Source organism: Rattus norvegicus, chromosome 1 (assembly GCF_036323735.1).
Source record: "Rattus norvegicus strain BN/NHsdMcwi chromosome 1, GRCr8, whole genome shotgun sequence".
NCBI classification, from domain to species: Eukaryota; Metazoa; Chordata; class Mammalia; order Rodentia; family Muridae; genus Rattus; species Rattus norvegicus.
In genome coordinates, this window is record NC_086019.1 from 245,181,890 (window position 1) to 245,202,965 (window position 21,076).

At 45.0% G+C, this 21,076-nt stretch overlaps 1 protein-coding gene across 5 annotated transcripts in view; it reads right to left on the reverse strand.

The window, feature by feature from the left end:
• Myof (myoferlin) overlaps window positions 1-21,076 on the reverse strand; it is a 148,660-nt gene that overhangs the window by 95,781 nt on the left and 31,803 nt on the right. For all 5 annotated transcript variants that reach the window (NM_001354115.1, XM_006231325.5, XM_063265126.1 and 2 more), the window contains exons 4-5: window positions 9,327-9,435; window positions 5,991-6,078 (exon numbers count right to left, since the gene is read on the reverse strand). In NM_001354115.1, coding sequence (NP_001341044.1) covers window positions 5,991-6,078; window positions 9,327-9,435 — 197 coding nt within the window. The remainder of the gene's footprint in view (window positions 1-5,990; window positions 6,079-9,326; window positions 9,436-21,076) is intronic.

The window sequence follows — 21,076 nt, forward strand, 5'->3', positions numbered from 1 at the left end:
GACCATCAGTAAGTGTTCCACGAAGGAGAAAGGAACACCAATCCCTGCTGCACACACCCCTTCTGCACAGCCGTCTCCTCACCAACGTGCTGGTGCCTATGCTGGCGTGACACATGAATGAGGCCGAGCTTTGGATATGACCCAGAGCTACAAACAGTGACTGTCTCTGTCATGATGACAAAGAACAATGCCAGGCTGGGAACTGCTGACTGAATGGGTGTAGGTCTTCCCAGCACTATCCTAACGAAGATCTGCAAACTGGGTGGCTTAAAGCCATGTTCTCTGGCAGCTTCTGACTCTGAGAGTGAAATCTCAGGTATTGGCAGATACTCCATGAAGCATCTGGGAAAGAGTCCTCCTGCCTCTTCCCACACAGTGGCTCCTAATGGTCCTTAGCAACCATGCCAATCACTTTAATCACTTCCTGCAGTCATGTGACCTACTCCCTGCCTATCTGAGTGCCCTTATTTCATCTCCTAAGGACACCAGTCACGGGATTTAAAGTTTGCCATAATCCAGGACAACCTCATCTTGACCAACCACATACGCATAGTGTTTCCAAATGATGGGTTCTGAAATTTCACATACTCATGGCTTTTCAAGGGACATTACTCAACCCACCAGAGAAGGCATCTCTTGATTCTTCCTAGTTTGGTCAACTCTTCCACACAGGCAGCCCCAGTCCTTACCACCTATACCACCTTCCTGCCTGGTACCCCCTTCATTTCTTCAGTATCTCCTAGGTTCTCAGAGACTGTGGACTGCCATTGTGGCTGTTCTGCGTACCTTTCAGCCCCTCTTCTTCTTCATGCATGTTTACCCGCATGCATGTTCAACTCTGTGCATCATATTCTCCCTCTGCACCTAGACAGCTCAACCCCGCTGAGAAGGGCACACACCATCCTGACCAGTCTCACAAGCTTTAGTCTCAGGGACTTCCTGGCTATCTCCATCACTTCCAAAACTTCTTTTCATGGCTCCTGACCTGAGATGGCTACCATAAGCCACCAAGGTCATGTCATGTTTCCAACCCCTATGATTTGCATTGCGGAGAATGTGCCTGGGGCAGTGCACAAACTGGGCAAGCATTCCATCACCAAGCTACACCTCCAGCCTCAACACCCACCAGTTACTCCTCCCTGAAAAGCATCATTCTCCATTAACAATCCTGCTCATTTCACTGAGATAACAAAGCCCTGATGCAAATTTCTCCCTGTTTTTCAGCTACAAACAAACCATTCTATTAACATACATGTTCTCTCCTGAAATACCTTTGACTCCCAACTTCAGACCAACTATCACACTTAAATAGATCTCATCTCCTTTTGCTATTAAAAGCTGGCTTGTACTGCACAGTGGGTTCTAGGCCAGCCTGGACTAGAGTAGAACCCTACCTTAAAACAACAACAAATAGAACTACCTGGTTAGAGACCCCTCTGTGTCATTTAATCCAGTCCCCCTGGAGTTTCAAGAACCAGAGGGTCAAAGAGATTGACAATAGAGAATGGATCACTGCTTAGAGTCTGATCTGCTGACTCATCGTAGCTCAGAGTGCTCATGGCCCCCCTTCTATGTCTCTCTGTGTCTCTATCTCTCTGTCTCTATCTCCTTCTTCCTCTCCCTCTCTCTTTGTGTCTCCCTTTTCACAGTTCCCTGTGCAAATGCCATCCTGCTTCCTAACATGACAGTGCTACTTGGTCAAACCCTTCCTCAAATGCTAGTAGCTCTTTATCTGACTCCTACTTTACCAGTGATGTTTCCATTCATACCCGGGAACGGTCCCCCATCATGACATCAGCAAGCCAATCAAATGAATTATCTTCTTCCCAGAAACTCAGCAGTACTGTTTTTGAAGACTGCCACTATACACAGTCCTGGTGACGGGGACAGTTCCTACTCAGCACAGAAAAGCTGGCAGAGCTCAGACACCTTAGCTACAGTCACATTAGCTTTTGGCACCCTAACTATCTCCTGAGGGATGACAACTGCTCTGCTCTTTCCGGGCATCCTGCTCTTCTCCTCAAGGAAACGATGGCACACGTTATCACAACTGCAGGCCATCCCCTGCCTGCTTCCAGCATCCCCATCTGCCCTCACACTGCTAGGGTGGGAGAGGCTGACAGCAGCTCCCAGTGTAGACTGGCCGCCTAGGGATGAACTGAGGAAGAGTGTTTGCCCAGTCACCTCGGCCTTCTTCTGTCTCCGTCAGCCTCTCACTTCTATTCTTTCTGTCCAAGCACTCACTGGTCCACGACCCACTTAACTTTCTGTTCCTAATGAAACAGCGTTTCTGGAAAAGCCTCTTCTCTGCCAGCCCTTTGGTCATCATTTACCATTTCCCTATTGCTACCATGTTGCCTTTCTTTGCTTATGATAATAATCCAGCTTCTTATGATGAAGTCTGGTTAAGTGTCTGTAGAAGTTTATGACTCTGAAACGAATGTCACTGTAAAGCCAGAACCATGGGTTGGTAACATTATCTTTAGAGTAAGTTTTAAAATACAATACACAGGGGGCTGGAGAGATGGTTCTGTAGTTAGGAGCACTGACTGCTCTTCGAGAGGACCTGAGATCAATTCCCAGCAACCACAAACATCTCACATAGAGGTCTCACAAACATCTGTGATGGGATCTGATTTTCTCTTCTGGTATGAGGAAATACATGAAGACAGCACATTCATATACACAAAATAGATAGATAAATACATACATCTTTAGAAAGAATTATACCAAAGAAATGCAATACAGAACATGAAAAGAGGAAACTTGAAAGCACAAAAGTGTAACATGTCAGTGGATGTTTAACTATAGTACTTCTGGGTTTCTTTCATCATTGTTTTATTTGTTTGTGTGTTTGGTTGGGTTTTTTTTTTTTTTTTAGATATAGTCTCATGTATCCCAGGCTGGTCCTAAACTCTTTATGCAGTCAAAGCTGGCTTTGAAGCTATGATCTTCCTACTGCCTCTTTAAACGCTGGGATTACAGTCCTACTCTACCTGGCTTTTTATTATTGTCATTGTTTGTTTGTTTGTTTGTTTGTTTGTTTGTTTGTTGAGACAGTGTTTTGCCATGTAGTCTTGGCTGACCCAGCACTCTATAGAACCAAAGCTGGACTTAAACTTGTGGCAAAGTCTTGCCTCTTGAGTACACCTCTTACAGTGCCTCTTACAGTGATCATCACTGCATCTAGATTATGTGTTTGGGCTTCTAAAATGTTAGAAGTCATATCTGTGTGCTACCGTAAGATAGTCATTATCTTTCCATTCCAACTCTTGGGTAAATAGCAGTTAAGTGCCCAAGAAACTTATGACATGTTACCTTACACATACATACACACAGGCACGCACACACACACAGAGTATTGAAGAAAAGAATTTAACAAGCATAAAGAGAGACCCAGGCTTAGGATTCATCTTGGAAGCATATGCCTTTGGTAGCACAAGCTGTAAGCCAGTGGCAGACACCTTACCTCATGAGCCTGTAAATGTAAGGTGACTGGATAAACAAGCAATAACTTGTTTGGCTCTCTTTGGAGGAGAATTTATTATGTTTGCTGGGCTGCTGTTACTAAGTCTATCTTATCTTTCTAGTGACTGTGAGCTCTTCGGGGCCAAGCACAGCCTTTCTATCTCTGCATGCATCATGTCCAGGTATCAGTAATTGTTTTTCTGAGGTAGACCAAATTTACCTTCCAGCGAAAGCACATTTGCTATTCAGGAATGAGATAGCTTTGAAATGCCAGAGTCAGGCTATGAATGAATCTCGCTTCTCTTTAGTTGGGCAAAGTACACATCGAACAGATGGTTCTTTAAAAATAGATGTGAGCTTTTAAAAATAGCTCATTCTGGTAACAGAAATGTACACTCCATTCGAGCTGACTGGCGGAATGTGAACAGGTTGCCATGGTAACAAGTCTCTAGGCTGCCAAATCTTCAGACTGGTTCATCCCATTTTCCTGGCACAGGACCAGTTTCTAAGGCGGTCGGTCTGTAAGGGGACATCTTTGACACCACACACTTTCAGTCACTCATTAACGCACCAAGCTCTGAATCCTCTGCCGTTTTGACCTAAGGGCTCCTTGAAAGCATTCTTTCAGAAGAAACTTCTAAAGTGTTCAATTCTCTGGTCAGAACTAGTTATTTTTTTTCCGACTTGCAGAGGGCACCCTTTGGCCATCTAACTTTTGTGCACTAAGACGTCACACTCCCAGCAGCAGCCACCATGTGAGTGGACACCTTTAACGCCACTCATCACTGTGGGCAGATGCATCTCAGGAGAATGAGATCCTTTTTTTCCTCCCTGTGTCTTCCGAGGTCTTTTCTATGCTGCTTTGCATTTTAATAAGCAGATAATTTCTTTTGCATTAGAAAAGATAACAAACTACATTTTTTAAATTTTGAAAATATTTATATAAGAAAAACATTCATTACTTTTATACAAAATGATAATTCTTTAAGAGTTAAAGGGGTGATGATCTGGGCCCAGTACTCTGTGCATATCATTAAAGTGTGCAAAAGTGAAAAACAATGGTTGTTTTTCCTAATTAGTAAAAATTAGTTCTCTCTCCTTGTCTCTCTGTGTCTCTGTTTCTGTCTCTCTGAGTCCTGTGTCTCTATGTCTGTCTGTCTGTCTATCCCTTTCCTTCCTTTTTTCTTCCTTCTTTCACTTTTTTGTATTTCCTCAAATAAGTGACTTTAAGCCTGAGTCAGACTGTTACCTTCGACCCAGACTTGGTGAGTAAGAACTTTATATAACAAAGAATGTGAATACATATAGATTAATGAAACATTTTTTCTAAAGGAAAAAACTTTACCTTGTCATATTACATTTACATTGTCCTCTGACACAGCCAGCTCCTTTGCAGCTCAGTGATGCAGTAGAGTACAGCACAGTGATCCCATAGAGTATAGTATAGTGATGGTCTTTAAAACCCAAATTCAAGGAACTCATCTCTACCACCGTCCAGCCCTTCAAGCCAATTGGGATGGTGGGAATCTCTGTGTTAGGCCTGACCAGTGTTTGCCCATGGCCTGCCATGGAGTGTCAGGGAGACAGCTTCTTGGGCCTGTGTGATCCTCTAGACTACAGTGCTGCCAGGACACCAGGCTTCCACAGATGACATCATGCCAAGTGTGAGAATCAGCCTCGGGTAAAGGGAATCTTGGGAGAGGCTTATTTCTTCTCTGAGAGGGTGGCTCATTTCTAATGAAGCAGAGACTTGCTATGAGGGAATCGTATTTGTGGCACAGAGTATTGTAGGTTCCTATGGCCAATGTAAATAGACAAAATCTCCCTCCACTGTATTTAACGTAATAAACAGCTTGTTCCGGAGACTTCCCTGTCTCGTTGGGACAAAACTCACTTTCAGCAGCACTGTTACCCTGTAGAAAAACAAGGGAACTCAAATTCAACTTTGTGAAAGGGTGACTTGTTTGGTACAGGCTTGAAGCCCATCCCAGAGACCCCAGGCTAGCCCTGTCTAGAATGACATCTGATGTCAAGTGACCCAGGAGGACAAGTGGCTTGTGCTGAAGCAAACAAAGTGCTATAGTACTGAGGGGTGTGTGAGGCAAGGAAAAGGGATCAAGGCTCAGAGAAAGAAAAAGAGAGCCAGTCCAAGGGTATTTATTGGTCATGAGACAGGTGCCTGAGAACACATCCCAGCCATCACAACTTTGGGAGCTGTAAAATATGAAGGTTCTTGAACTCACAACCCGAGACTTTGTATTCAGTGGAAATCACAAAGCTGAAGCAAGACCATGATGGTTCTACAGTCTGTGTGCCCTGGACAGCTCACTGCCAGAGTGCTCACCATCCTCCCCTCTGCTGGAAAGGCGTGTTGTAAATAATTGCACCTGTCTGGTGGGCAGGGAGCTATGGGCACTATAAAGGCAGCATTTCTCTAGAGACTCTCTTAGCGTGTTTAGCAGATTCCCTTTGGGGAACAATCTCCTGGGGATGAGAGGGGCCATCAGGAGGGGTCAGCTTACCTCCCACGCCTGTCACACTGGTCCCACTCGGATCATTTGGATATGGAGCTGAAGGTGGGGTATAGCCAATCACCAGGTCAATGGTGGCCTGAGTAGAAAGAATCCATTGCATAGAGAGTCAGTGCAGGGAAGAGGACATTACGGACTTAGTGTGAACAGTTCATCATGGGTAGGAGTGTTGGAGGGGTTGGGCATGAAAGTGAGACCACAAAGGTGGGAAGGGCGATGATGTTATGTTCGACTTATGCCTATCTTACTCTGGGTGAGCCAGGGCAGAGCTGGAAAGAAGATGCTTTCTCACAGGTTGCCAAGGGCAACCTCAAGGACTAAAGTAAAGCTGTGACAAGCAAGTGTGAACCTGTAGCGAGCTTCTGTCCTGCAGTAGAGATGGCCTCTGCTCATAGCACAACCAGAGATGTTCATTAAGAATGAATAATTCGGGCTGGAGAGATGGCTCAGCTGTTTAGAGCACTGACTGCTCTTCCAGAGGTTCTGAGTTCAATTCCAGCAACCACATGGGGGCTCACAATCATCTGTAATGGGATCCGATGCCCTCTTCTGGTGTGTCTGAAGTCAGCCACACTGTACTCATATAAAAAATGAATAATTCATTGGTTGCCCATGAATACTAATTACTGAGATTTATTTTGATAGTTCTCCAGAGGGAAGAATTTCGTGACTAACAAAACGGTATTATAATAGCACAGTCGTAAGAGAATGGAAGGGGAACCGAGTCTGATTAAAGAAAAGACAAATGTACAAACATAAAGTTAAACTTGATGTCATCCCCCACTACGTTAACTGTGATCCCAGGAAACTTAGGAATCAAACAAAAAAGGCAACAAAGCAATGCTTATGTCTTTGTTCTTCACTAACCTATAACACTTCAAAGAAGTTTGGTAGAAAATTAAAAAACAAAACAAAACAAAAAAACCTGGGCTGAGAGGTGGTTCAGTGGTTAAGAACACTGGCTGCTCTTCCAGAGGACCCCGGTTCAATTCTAAGCACCCACATGGCAGCTCACAGCTGTCTGTAACTCCAGTTCCAGAGGATCTGACACTCTTACACAGACATACATGCAGGTAAAACAGCAATGCACATAAAATAAAAAAGAAAGAAAGAAATCTTAAAAAACCAACCAAACAAACAAATGAAAAAAATTTGCTCTTTGCCCTAAAGTACCAAGGATGGGAACCAGGACCCCAAATATGCTAGTGTTCTGCCACTGAGCTATATCCTCAACCTTGAAGAAGGGTTGCTAATTTTTATTTCACCAAACACATGCCATTGACTATCACGATCATTTAATAAATGAAAGGGATATTAATACCCGATGTGGGGAAAGACAAACTCCAAAATTAAGGAAGCCCTTTGCAAAGGGGGATTCTCCACTTCCAATCCCACACACACTGGGTTTGAAGATAAAAATGCAGGGCTGGAGAGATGGCTCAGCAGTTAAGAGCACCGACTGCCCTTCAGATGACCCAGATTTGATTTCTAACATTCACACAGCGGCTCTGAAACTCCAGACTCAGGTGATCTGACACCTTCTTCGGGCCTCTACGGCCAATGTATGCAGGTAAAAAACCCACACACATAAAATAAAAAGTAAAAAAAAAAATTACAGAAGATGAAATACAGGATAAGATATTCTAATATTTAGGACACAGCTACACTAAAAGTGACTCATGATTTATCTGAAGTTCAAATCTAAGTGGGCCCTCTCCCTCCATTCACTGGTTTTGCGGTGGTTAATGACTCTCACAAAAGCATGTATAGACACATCCGTCTGTATTGCTCTTGTATTTCTTGTCTGCTGATCAGTGAGTGTTTCCTTGTGGATCAGCACGTTCGGTGCCTGAGACTTGTCTGGGGATGCTGAACAGGTCATGAACTAATATGTTCTTAATATTCATAATATACATATGGGTATGTGTAGCAAGCAGCAGTCACAAGAGCAGCGTCTGCAGCTACTCATTCACAGACCAAGGTTCAATATGAAGGCTGTGACCACGGGGCTCAAATATAACATGAGAAACTACTTTTAAAACCTAGCACATTGCTATTTTACATGCAGTGGTCCCAGTTGTTTCAGTGCAGTTAGTGATCTCAGTGGGGGTGAGAGGACTCTGGGGGCAGTGTTCATCCTAGCCCCAAAAGTTCAGCTGCTTTAGAACAGTCTATGAAATCTCTTGTGCTATATACATGCATGGATATATTTTTGTGTGTGTGTGTGTGTGTGTCTGTGTGTGTCTGTGTGTCTGTGTGTCTGTGTGTCTGTGTGTGTGTGTATGTGTCTGTGTGTGTCTGTGTGTCTCTGTGTGTGTATGTGTCTGTGTGTGTCTGTGTATGTGTATGTGTGTCTGTGTGTACATAAGTACCAAAAACCAAACAACACCAAAAATTCCAGCAAGCCAGAAAAAAATATGGCATCTTGTCTTGCCATGACATCTTTTCTCTCTTTGGGTAGTCCAATGGCAAAGAACATTTTGAACGTATGTGTTATGATCAGAATCCTGACTTCTGGCTGGCTGATATAGCCTTGGAGATCAGCATAGCGTCCCTGGCATCCTCTACCTTGGATTCTGAGAGGCCTCCCCTATGTTCGCGCTTACGCTCTAGTATAAAAATATTGCCCAGATTTACAAGTAAAATAAATTGGTTCGAAAATGAAGGGCTCAGAGGTCATGGGCTGATCATGATAGCATTTGAAGACTTCTTAGTAGCCATATAGCATCTAAACCTTAGTTACTCAATCAATTTTTAAAATACATTTTGGATTGTTTTTTGTACACAGGGTATCATTATGTATTCCTGGCTACCCTGGAACTCGCTAATAAATGAAGCTGAAACTCTTAGAAATCATCCTACCTCAACCTCCCAACTGCTGGGAGCTTTGAATTCTGATTTTGTGTCAGACAATATATACTCATATAGAGGGGCTGGGATCAGAAGACATTCGGTAATCAATGTGGTGATAAAGATGGTGATATTACCATCATAGCACAGACGGCAATACAAACCTTTGTCTGGCATGTTAGATACCCGACCTGAAGGCCTGATATCCAAAGCCAAATGCCAACACCCATGTGGGTAACACTGAGCTTCAACCATGCTTACCATGTGGAATTCTGTCGAATAAAATCAAATCTCAAATTTGCTGATTCTGTGACTGAAAATTGAGGATAAGGCCCATATCATTGGCAAATGGATCCATTTATCGTGAAACCAAACTTCCAGTAGTTTGTGTAGTGAGCTGATTGTCAAACTAAAGTCTTTCCTAAATGGGTTGTCCCTTAACCATCTTGCTCTGTCTTTCCACAGAAAAGTACTCACCCCCGTGTCTTGTCCCTTCTCGTTTAGCAGGGAGATCTGTTTGTAGGGCAGAGATCTGTTCTGGTCCCCGATCAGGTCCTTCAGGGACACAGTTGCTGTGCCAATTAATCTGCAGGGGAAACAAGAAAGCACCCAGCAGCTTAAGTGGGGGCACACATCCACCGGCCATTAGAACATCCAATACCCTCACATGCGTTTATCCTTGTATCTGCCCCAGCAGAAATGCAGATACTCTAAAGAGACATACATGCTCCTCTCTTTGGCTATCAGACTACAGAAACAATGGTGCCCAAGGAATTGAAATTTCTCTAGGAGACTTGTGCGAAGAGAAGAAAAAAGGTTAGAACATCATAGCAGCCAGAAGAGGAACTTGTCCCCTAGGAAGAAACTTCCCATAGTTGTGACAATTGTCAGACTACCTTGTATGAGAGTAAGAATGAGAGGTCACTGATGGATGGGACTGCACCTTGATCAGGACTACTTAGTTCTTCATATCTGCTGCCCCCAATTAGACCTAAACCTCCCATTAACACCCCAAAGATGGAGTCTATTTGTCCCTCTTCCCACTGTCGTCCCTTCTCTGCCTTTCACTATTATGTGTCTCTTTCATTGGCTTCCTGAGGATGAGTGGCTGAGCCTCACTTGTGAGGGTTGCCAGAGCCCAGGCTTGGACCCTGACATCTCCAGTAACATTGTCAACAACACCACCACGTAACTAATGTGGGCCGGAGTATTTCACAGCGAGCAGAACATGGGTTACTTCCCCATGAGAAAGAGTCATCCGAGGGTCAAACTGTAGTGTCCCTGAAATTCTGACGATCATGAATGAGGGAATGAGGCTACAACTGAATACTGGCTCCCAGAATCCATAGAGAGAGAAAGATGTATGGAAAACTTCAGTAGGCAAGGAAAGCAGTCCTCTGATGGGGACCCAGAAACTGCCCACTGAACATTTTCCCAAGTCAATTTTCCTGAAGCGTTACTTTAAGACCAGGCTCCTAGATTACAATGGGGTTGACTTGTTAGCTCATACTCTCTGTAGCAGCTTTTAAATGAGGGTGTACTTCCTGCTCTCTCTTCCTGGCCCCTGGAATCACTACAAGTCTCTGTCAACTCATGCTCCTGCTCCCTGCAGCACAAGACTGAAAACAGAAGCAAACTCAGGTCTGTCTCTAGCATACGCTCCCCGGACACACCCGTTGCCTCTGTTTTGCTCACTGCTCCAATCCCACGGCAGGGACTTAAAAGGTCTTTGGGGAATGGTGGAAAGAATGAGTAAGTCTTCAGTTACTGTTAATGAATATAGAAATTTTTATTTAATTAAAGCATGTTTTAAAAGGTTTTTTTTTTTTTTTAGAACACACATCCACTGGGATTTAGTCTATTTAACATGTGTAAAGGGGGAAGATAATCCATGGAAAACTGTCTAAACTTGGAGGAGGTGACCTGGAATGTGGGTGGAGGAGGGGACCAGAGAGGCTCAAAGCTTGGGGTGTGCTTTTAGTTTAATGTGTAGGCCACAAATTTGTGATAGAGAAACGGGAAGAATGATGTCTGATTACTTACAGCTCGCTGACGTTTCCAGTGACATACTAATGGGGAGCAATGTTATAAAACAGAATATCACCAGCATTGAAATAGGAAACCAAGCCCCAAGCCCCAAGTGGTGGAGTAGATGATTTTTGTGTGCTTGTGATGCTACTCAGGGCCTTAAATGGTACCAGACAAGCACCCAACCACTGAGTTACATCTCCGGGTCAAAAGACATTCATAGTTCTGTTCATTCTGTTTTGTGCTGGAGACAGGGTGTGTGGTTTGAATAAGAATAGTCCCTATAGGCACATATGTTGAAAAACTTGGTCCTAACATGGTAAGGACAGAGAGATACACCCCAACCCCCCTCCACCGGACAAACAGTTGAGGGAACTGTTTGGGAAGGATTAGAGGGTGTGGCCTTGTTGGAGGTATGTCACTGGGGGCGGAGCTTTGAGGTTTCAAAGGACTTACTATTCCTAGTGAGCACTGCTCTCAGTCTCTTGCGTATAGACTAAGATGTGAGCTCGCAGCTGGTTCTGCCATCATGCCTTTGCTCAACTACCATCTAACCTCCTGAAACTGTAAGCCCAATAATGTTTTGGTTTATTATATCGCCTTGGTCATGGTGTTTTGTCAAAGCAATATAAAAGTAGCTAAGATACGGTAACTAACCCAGTATGTACTTGAACTCAGTATATAGTCTACGTTGGCCACAAACTCATAACTCCTTCTAATTTTGCATCCTAAGCATTGACATTGCTGTCATGCACCACCATGCCTGCCAAACATGGCAGTACATACTTATAATCTGAGCGCCCAGGAGACAGAGACAGGGGGAATCAAGTGTTCAAGGCTAGCCTGAACTACACAGGAAAATTCTGACTCCAAAAAAAAAAAAAAAAAATCCCCAACAGTAGCACATGATGAAGAGACTAGTTGATTATTTTCATGTACCTCTAGGCAATGTATACTCATGGGCATAAGTAATAAACAGGAAAATTCATTTTCTAGAATGCTAATTCATCTTAGGATGCATTTATTCTTTAAAACTCTGAAAGTGGGTGTGGCGGGCAGTCCTTTCTTAGTATGCACAGGGCCTAGAGCTCAATCTTTTGCACCATCAGGAGAAAAAAAGGAAGTGAAGGCTGAGGTCAGAGGTCAAACAAGTCATTTTCGAGGTCCCGCTGTTGGTGTAGGTACGCCATACTTGGAGGTACAGGTGTGTTTCCGGGTCCTCAGAAACAGGACCAGGTGTAAGTGTGGATCTGTAACTCACCACATCCCTCAGGGAGTCTCAGTGTTAAGCTGCTTTACTCTCTGGGAATAGTAGACTCCATTGCACAAGACCAGAATGTCACTGCAGTTTCAGACAGTTTTCCCAGTAATCTGGACTACTTGTCCATGGATTCCTGGAAGAGTGAACACTCTGATATGGAGCTGTGTGTACTATCGCAGGTTCCCGTCTTTTCTGACATGGCACGAGGCAGCCCCTTGCCAGCAACAGAAAAGGCATTTGCCTTCAGAAGGATGAGAGCTTTACAGCAGTGAGGTCCACTAGACAGGGCTGAGAACGCCTAGAAGCTTTATACAGTACTTTAATGAATGTTAGCATATTAAGACAACAATTATATACTGTGAGCTTCATTTTCTTCTTCCTTGGTTTGATTCCTCTATGATGAGGACAGAGAGATACACCCCACTCCACCTCCACACAACAAAACAGCTACTGTACGCACCCATCTTTCTCCTGCAGCCCCTGTGGATACCTCAGGAGAGCTTTGATTCATGGTTTTTAAAAGGGGCTATTAGCTATGGGATGGACCAGTTGAGATTTTTAAAAATAACGAAATGGGATTTGGGGTCAGTAAAGTGCTTGGTGCAAAAGCACAGAGAGTTAAGTCCAAGCTCTGTACCCGTGTAAAAAGCTTTACAAGCGGGGTGCAGATTTGTAATCCCAGTGCTGAGAAGGTGAAGATGGGGGTAGGGGCCTTGGGACTTGCTGTCCAGCCAGCCTAACCAATCAGGTAGCCTGGGTGCCAGTGAAAGAGAGAATTTATCTCAAAAGCATGATAGCTTGCTCCCGGGGAGTGACACCTGAGGTTGACCCCTGGTCTCCCCACATGTGTCTGTCTGTACACATGATCACTCACACAAAAGTTAGGAAGACAAATAAGTCATCTGGGAGGGTTGGGGAGTAAACCTAGAGACCTGAATTTGATCCCCGGGACCCATGTTAAAAGCCAGATGTGGTAGCCCACACCTGTAACCCCCAGCACGGATAGAAGGTTGTGGGTTAGCTGACCTGTGCTGTGTGGAGATGCAGCAAAACCAAGAGAGACCTTGCTTAGTGAGGTGCAAGTGAGAACCGACTCCCAAAGGTTGTCCTCTGGCCTCCACATGTGCACAGTGGTATGTACACACACACACACACACACACACACACACACACACACACACACACATCACAGACACACACACAAACACAAACACATCACAGGTACCTCATACCAAACACTCACACACACACACACACACACGCATCACAGGCACACACATATATATCTCAGGCACTTACACTATATACACATACACACACACACACATCACATACACTCACACATACACAAACACACACATATGACAGGCAAACATGAATTTATACTCTCACATACATACATCACAGGCATTCACACCATACACACATATACACACACATACACATATATATATCTTAGGCACTTACACTGTATATACACACACACACACTCCATAGGCATTCACACCTTACACTCAACACCCACAAAGAACAAAATGTGTTCTCTTCCTTTTCTTCTAAGGAAAACCTGTCTGGCTTTGTCTAAATGTGGTGTCTGTCTGGTAAGATGGGAAACACATGTTATTCTTCAGTCTGTGATTTGTGGTGTAGTTCTATAAGTAAGAAACTGACATCACACACTTGAACATGTACTGATTTCCTTTTGTTAAAGCCAGCTAGAGCCAGAATGACCTGGGTCTCTTGTCAGTGGTAAATCAATCTGAGAACAGGCAGGGTGCTGTGGCTAGGCCATGCAGAACTGAAAGAGGCCTGGTGTGGGACTGAGCCATCACCTGAGACCAGATCAAAGCGTCGCCCACATTACCTAGTGTCCTAGAGGACAAAATCACCTGGGGGTGGGGTGGGGAACAATTCCTTTGGTAGCCCAAGTTCAACAACTTGGTCAAACAAATGGACAGACATGAATAATTTCCCAGGTTAGGCTTATAAGTAAGAAATATCTCACACAGGTCTATTTAGGAAATTATAGTGTGTGACGTATTTCTTTTCTTACCTTACCAGTTTTTGAGCTGTGTGTATAAAACTAGAATTGTTTCAGAGACACCATAATGAAAGACAGGGTTTCTGCCTTCAAAATTATAACGCACAGATCACAACTAATTCACACACAGTGGAGAGGCAAAGAGGAAGACAGTAAGAGAATTACAAAAAAAAAAAAAAAAAAAAGTAAAGTTCCACGACACAGTCGGGACAGTGGGGTCTGTGGTAACTGAAAGAAAGGACTTGAGTACACACAAAGCCTGACTGCTCATCTTTTTATGCAAGGTTAGTAACCTGTGCTGACTCAGTTTGCTGGGTTTCCTTCCCCAGAGAGGATAGTAACAGATGACTGTGCAGGAACTGGGCGGAGTAAAGGGAGCCAGTTATATACTCTACCCTCAATCCCTTCTTTAAGAACCTTGAGTCCCGTTGCTAAGGTTTAATTTCTCATCCTAAAATTCTGATGGTTTTGTTGTGGGGGAGGGCATGTAAAAGAAAACTTGGTGTGTGTGTGTGCGTGTGCGCACATGTGTGCGCACATGTGTGTGCACATGTGTGCGCACATGTGTGTGCACGCGGGCGGGTGCACTCATGTGCGTGCGAAGTAAAGACCGTGTTTTGAGAAAAGCCTGGAGAGACTAATCCCGAAGATATGTTGACAGTGAGGCTGAGTTGAGAAAGATGCAAACACAGATACGGCTTCTGAGACCTTTGACTGGATTGAAGGAAACACTGCCTGCCGTCAGTCCGTCAGTCCGTCAGTCCTGCAGTCCTACGCCTCACCTCTCAGGTTAGCCAGCCAGGCCTGTTTTCTGGGGCGTTGCCTAGATACAGAAAGTGGTGAGAACATGGGGAACAATAACTTGACCTCCTACACTCGGGACGGGACTATATGCTCACTTCCTTTAAAGGAGGTGACACTCAGCCTGTTACTAACGGGATACTGTAAATGAGCCAAGATGATAAGACGTGAGGGTAACGGGGACGCTTTGCCCTGTGGTTCACAGAAAAATGAGTCTCCCATGGACAGCTCCCAAGGCTCTAACAGATGGGCCACAGTCCCAAAAGGAAGCTACAGTAGAAGAAACGCCAAGGTCTTGGCTCTGCAGCTCTCCTTGGGGAACTAACTGCTCCTTCAGTCTGTGACTGACATAGAACTCAAGAGTCAGGCCTGTCTGCACGGCACGGAACTATACCTGGGGCCTGGGGGAGCTGAGAGCCAAGCTCGCTAACGCAGTTAAGCAGTGTCAGTTAAGAATCTCTCCATCTCTGTGTTCATCTGGAAACATACAACTGGGTTTAAAAAGAGGAATGGAAATGTTTTCCCCACAGCCTGGGCCCCCACTCACAGCCACATGCCTCTGTGGTGAGTAAGGATCCTGCTGGCTGAGGCCTCAGCAGGGACGCTCACATATACAGCTCACCAGGTCCTTTCTTGGGTAACAGGCATCACCACGGAGATTGCTGAAAATCCCCTTCTGTTGGAGGCCTGATAACGAACTGGACACTCGCGGCTTCTGCTTCTAGGGACTGTAAACGGATAACCCAGCCACTCTCTGGGAGGAATCGTGGCCTGCAACTGGGCTGAGGCCAAAAAAACTTTCCAAACCTCAACAGTTCCCAAATCCCCTGTGGAGATCTTAAAAGACCAAGCTGCCCATTCTCTGAAGGCCCTGGCTCTGGCTACCTGAGTTTGTCATTTTGGACAGGCCTGTACCACTTCATATGGATTCCCCACACTGCTCCCTCCTCTGGGCCTGTGCCCATCAAGTTCCTCCCTGGTCTTGAGAATAAGGAGTGAGCTAAGCATGCTCTTTAGGGTAAGCCAGACTGCTGGGAGAAGCAAGGCCGCGGACAAAGGTTTTGGGAGAGCCAAACTTTCTCCTAGGAACCTTCTCCTACACAGAGCGTGTACTTCCGCCTCAGGTTCAGCTCTAACAAAGGTCCCTGCTGAATTTAACATGTTCCCCACCCTGGATATCTGATTGACCACCTTTGATAACTGATCAGATTCTTTATTCCCCCACATGACTGGGGAATCACCCAGGCCTGCCTTCAGCAAGAATCCTGTTAGGTTGGTTTAGCCAGAATTTCCCTATCCCGGATACTTCCTTCCAGGAATTTTCTATCCATCGACCCCTCCCTGTCCCTTGGCTATAAGTTCAATGTGGCTGAGCTGCGTGGGGTCTTGAACCCCATCTCTCTCTTCTACTGTAGTTCAACTGGTACTGACTCCTCTACCTGTGGTGACGGCTCTGGGTACTCTTCCTCAACAAGCATTGACAAGTGACAATGAGGGGTGTCTTCTTGGACACAGTTGTAATAGCAGGTCATGGTACCAGGGTCCCTTACCAAGGTGAAAGCCCCCCAAAAGGCACTCCCTCAGTTCTCTGATTCACTTGCATCAGAGGGGCCCATCCTCACTGGTCTCTGGTTTTTTCCCACTGTCCCTCAGAGAGCACCCCTCAAAGCTCCCAGCAGCAGCAGCAGCAGCAGCAGCAGCAGCAGCAGCAGCAGCAGCAGCAGCAGCAGCAACAGCACCAAGTACATGCAGATTCCCAGAGATTAGAGTTGGACTGTTTCTTAAGGGGATTCTTTTTCTTTCCTTTATTTATATTTTATGTGTATGAGTGTTTCGCCTACAAGTATATTAGTGCACTGTGTGCATTCATATTGACCATGGAGACCAGAAGAGGAAGCTTAGTCCTCTGGAACTGGAGTTACAGATGGTTGTGACCCACCATATGGATGCTGGGAGCTGAATCCAGGTCCTCTGCCAAGCAAGTGCTCTTAATCATTAACCACTCCAGAGCCTTGGGATGATGCCTATATCCATGGCCATCCCAGCAACTCTCGTGGGAGCCCGGAGACGGGGGCTGGCAAAGCAGGATCAGGAAGTGAGGGACCCCTGGTATTTCAAAACCATTCTGTACGATCTACAGGGTCACAGCTGAGAAATGGGTATAGAGATCTAATTCTTTCCCGGAATAAACTGTAGTCAACAGAGTTGCATCTATATCTAGACACCTTCTTACGGCCTTCCCGTCTTACTACAGACCAGGATTCTTAAAGACAGGCCTGCAGCTCTCTTCTTGGCCTTTTAAAGGCTTCGTGGGCTTTAAAAAAAAAACAAACCAAAAACCAAAATGCAGGCATAGTGGTGCTCCACAGTGTTCCCAAACCTGATGTGAGCAAGCCTCCTGCCTTCTCCACAAACTCCACACCCTCAATACTATTTCCTAAATACGACTGCAGTCAGGTAGGTGAGATGGCTCAGCAGTAAAAGATCCTGCCTTCAAATAGGATGACGGATTTGGATCCCTGCTATCCATGTGGTAGAAGAAGAGAGCTGATTCCTCTGGTTTCCTCATGTGCATTATGGCATGGGTACACACACACACACACACACGCACACACACAAAATAAGTAAATAAATAAATATTGTAATGAACGACTGTATCCTGATACTTTGCTCCTTCTTCCTGACCAATTCTGACCTCCAGGTCCTCAAGAATGTAATCTATGCTTGTCTGATGCAATAGGTCAGTGGAATTCCCAGACTCTGGCTGCCTAACTCCCTCAACATCATAATCAGATCTATCATTCATAAACACATTCCTTCATTCAGTCATATGTGAACCCTAGAAGGTAAAGGGACAGCGAAGACAGAAATGTAACTTGGACTCAGCTTTGCACTACAGGCTATGTACAGACTAACTCCTCCGGGCTCCCTGATTCTGTATCTAAAAATGGGGCTGACAAATCTTATCTAATAGTGCTGAGATAGGGATTAAAGGAATAGCAACATACCAGGTACATTTAAAAAAATGTGCTTTAACTATTTCAGATGCTACTCTAGAAAAAGGAACCTAAGAAAAGCATAGGGAGATACTTACACTGGACCCATGCCCAGCCCAAATCTCAAAGATGTGGGCAGAGCAGCTGGGTATAAATAAATGCATAAGATTTCTTTGAAAATGCTGAATATCATAGCCCATGTTATAATCCTAGCCCTTCTGGATTTGAGACAGGATGATTGCCATGACTTTAGTCTGCCCAGGTTACACAAGAGTGTCTCAAAGAACAAACAAGGAACTGGAGAAAAAGTTCTGAGGTTAATAGCATGTCCTCCACAATCATGAGGACCAGAGTTCAAATCTCAGAACCCACATGACAGTAGAACACTAGGGCTTGCTGACTTCTTGCTTAGTCAAGAAAACAAAGGCCCGAGATTCAGGGAGAGACCCTGCCTCAAAGAAATGGGCAGAGAGTGATATAGAAAAACAATGATACCCTCCTCTGACCTCTGCACAGACATGCATGCAAGCACTCACAGAAACACATGAATAAATAGATAAATCTTTAAAAACAAGCGAACATGAAACTGCTAGGAAAAAGCTAGGGAGCATACTTATAAATACAGGTATAGCTAAGGACTTTCTAGACAAGACTTTGACCGCTCAGGAAACAAGTCCAATAGTCAACAAACGGGATCTGATGAAATTAAAAAAGCTTTTGCATTTCAAAGTAAATTATCAATAAAATGAATGCTATGAACTTCCAGGCCTAGAGAGGGATCTACTATTGTGATTTTTGCTAAACAGCATGCTGTCAAACTGCCCTCTAAACATTGATGCCATACCCATAGATTAGTGTGGCCATCAACCTTGGCCAGAAACTTCTCTCTGCAGTAGGGGACAGTTAATACAGAGATGCATAGTTGGTCCAAGTACTGAAAATAAGTTCTATGGAGTGCTCAGCCAACTGGGACATCTACACCAACCCCACAACCCCTACTAAGACCTTCCTCTGATGCTACTATGTATCTATTTACTTGTTGACAATCCATCCCCCACCTTCAGATAAGCGGGTAGGAGCACTTGTTGATTTCTTTGTTTTGCAGGGCTGAAAATCAAACTCACACTTTGCACCTTCCCACTGACCTGTTGTGATCTCTATAAAAGATGTGGAGTGTCCCCAGTGCCCCCAGCTGTTGCTGACACACATGAGGCATTAGTGAGTGTCTGTGGGACCAGTGAGTGAACTGGCATTATAACTGAAGATAGTCCAGTGTCTCTGAAAATTGTTTATTAAGTTCTAAAGCTTCCTGGCTGCTGTTATTATGAAATGTTTTCCTTCTTTAGCTCTCCACACATCTTTCTCCAGGTCCATGCTCCATGCTGACCGACTCTCACAACCACAATGGAGGCCTCAGGACTTACAGACACTTCTTCGGTCTTCATCGGGTCCTGTAGTTCACTCTCTTCTTTACACTGCCTTAAGTTAGCCCCATATCATGTAAGACAGTAGTTTCTTTAGGCTACATCTTGCCTGGAGAGATTCCATTCCCAGGCAGCTTTTGACCCCATTTTGAGGAAGCAGGATGACCCTGCATCTGGGTGGACCTGTGCATGGCACCGTCTGTCTGACACCATCTTCACAGCACAGACTGAAAAATGACCTATTCCTGGGAGTCCAGTGGGACTGCCCTATACATTTCTCAGGCCAGTTGAGACTGTAGGGGCAACGGGCATGTTAAAACCACAGTAGGAAAACCGAGAGCTCATCGGACACGCCAGACCAAAAAAGGATTAACCCTTCACCTGGAAATGGATGGACCTCTAACACTGTGACGGTGACCTGTCACCTGACTGTGGTCTAGGAACAGATAAGCAGGGAACGTCCATCCGTCCCCAGGGCTTCAGCTTCATGGGTCCCCACTCCCACCACTGGTGCTGCTTACAGGAACTGCCCGTCCATCCGCTCACCCATCTAGACCTGCTGTCCGTCCGTCTACTCAGCTGTCTGTCCACACAGACCAGCTCTTGCCCTTCTCTTCACCTCACCGTTGCAGCTGCACTCAGATCCCGCAGCAGCACCGCGATTACCAGCAGCCAGGAGTCTCACGGCCTCTCCAGCTCTGCTGTAGCTGGGTTTGATTCCTGTCTCGTGCCCGTGAAGGCACCTTTGCATGTCTCTCAATTTCCCAGCTTTGGCCTCTGGAGTTCTTTGAAATGCCTCGCCTCTTTAATTTTTTGTAGCCATTCTGCAAAGTAACATGCATGCATGCATATACACATACATACATACATACATACATACATACATACATATGTACAAAATCAGGTAGACCTTTACTGTGTAATGTATAACATGTGATTTGAGAGCTAATATCAGTAATTAAGGTTGGGATAAAAGAACCTGTGATTGGTCCTAGCTGTCAAGGAAAATGGGATCATCTGGCAAACTGCTGCCAAGGAGCCACCACACCTTATGACTTTACTGTTATTCCATAAATCCTGACATTGCGGAAATACGCAGACGTGTTCGTCTATGTATCGGACATAGGATGCTTACAACACCTCTCTGGTATTCAAAGATACCCAGCAGCAACAGTGTTGGTCTTCGTATACTTGTGCTGCTCTGATGGAAATGAAGGGCTTGTTTTGAGGGGGTCGTTTGTTTAATCAAAATGAGGGATTCCACTGCACAGTACCCCCGGGTCTGCTCAGGTTTTCACACAGCTGGTGGAGCTGCTCCTAAACCATAACCCACAGCTGTCTGACCTCTCACGAAGCCCTCTCAGGAGGGGACTGAGGACAGAGCATCTACATCATTCTCAGGGGGGCGCCTCAAAGCTCTGCTGCATAACAGGACATAGGCTGAAAGCAAGGTTTCTGACACACAGAGAACCAACATGTCTCACAAGCAGGACCACACTTTTCCCCAGAAAAGAATCCTTTTTTCATTTTAAAACAACAGATTTCCTGTTTTCTCCAACTGAAAAGCACTTTTGCTTGGGAGGTTTGTATATTTCACAACTTTGTCATCTTCATTTTCTATTTCATCGCTCCCCAAACCGTGTGTGTGCGCACACACGCGTGCTCGCATACTATGT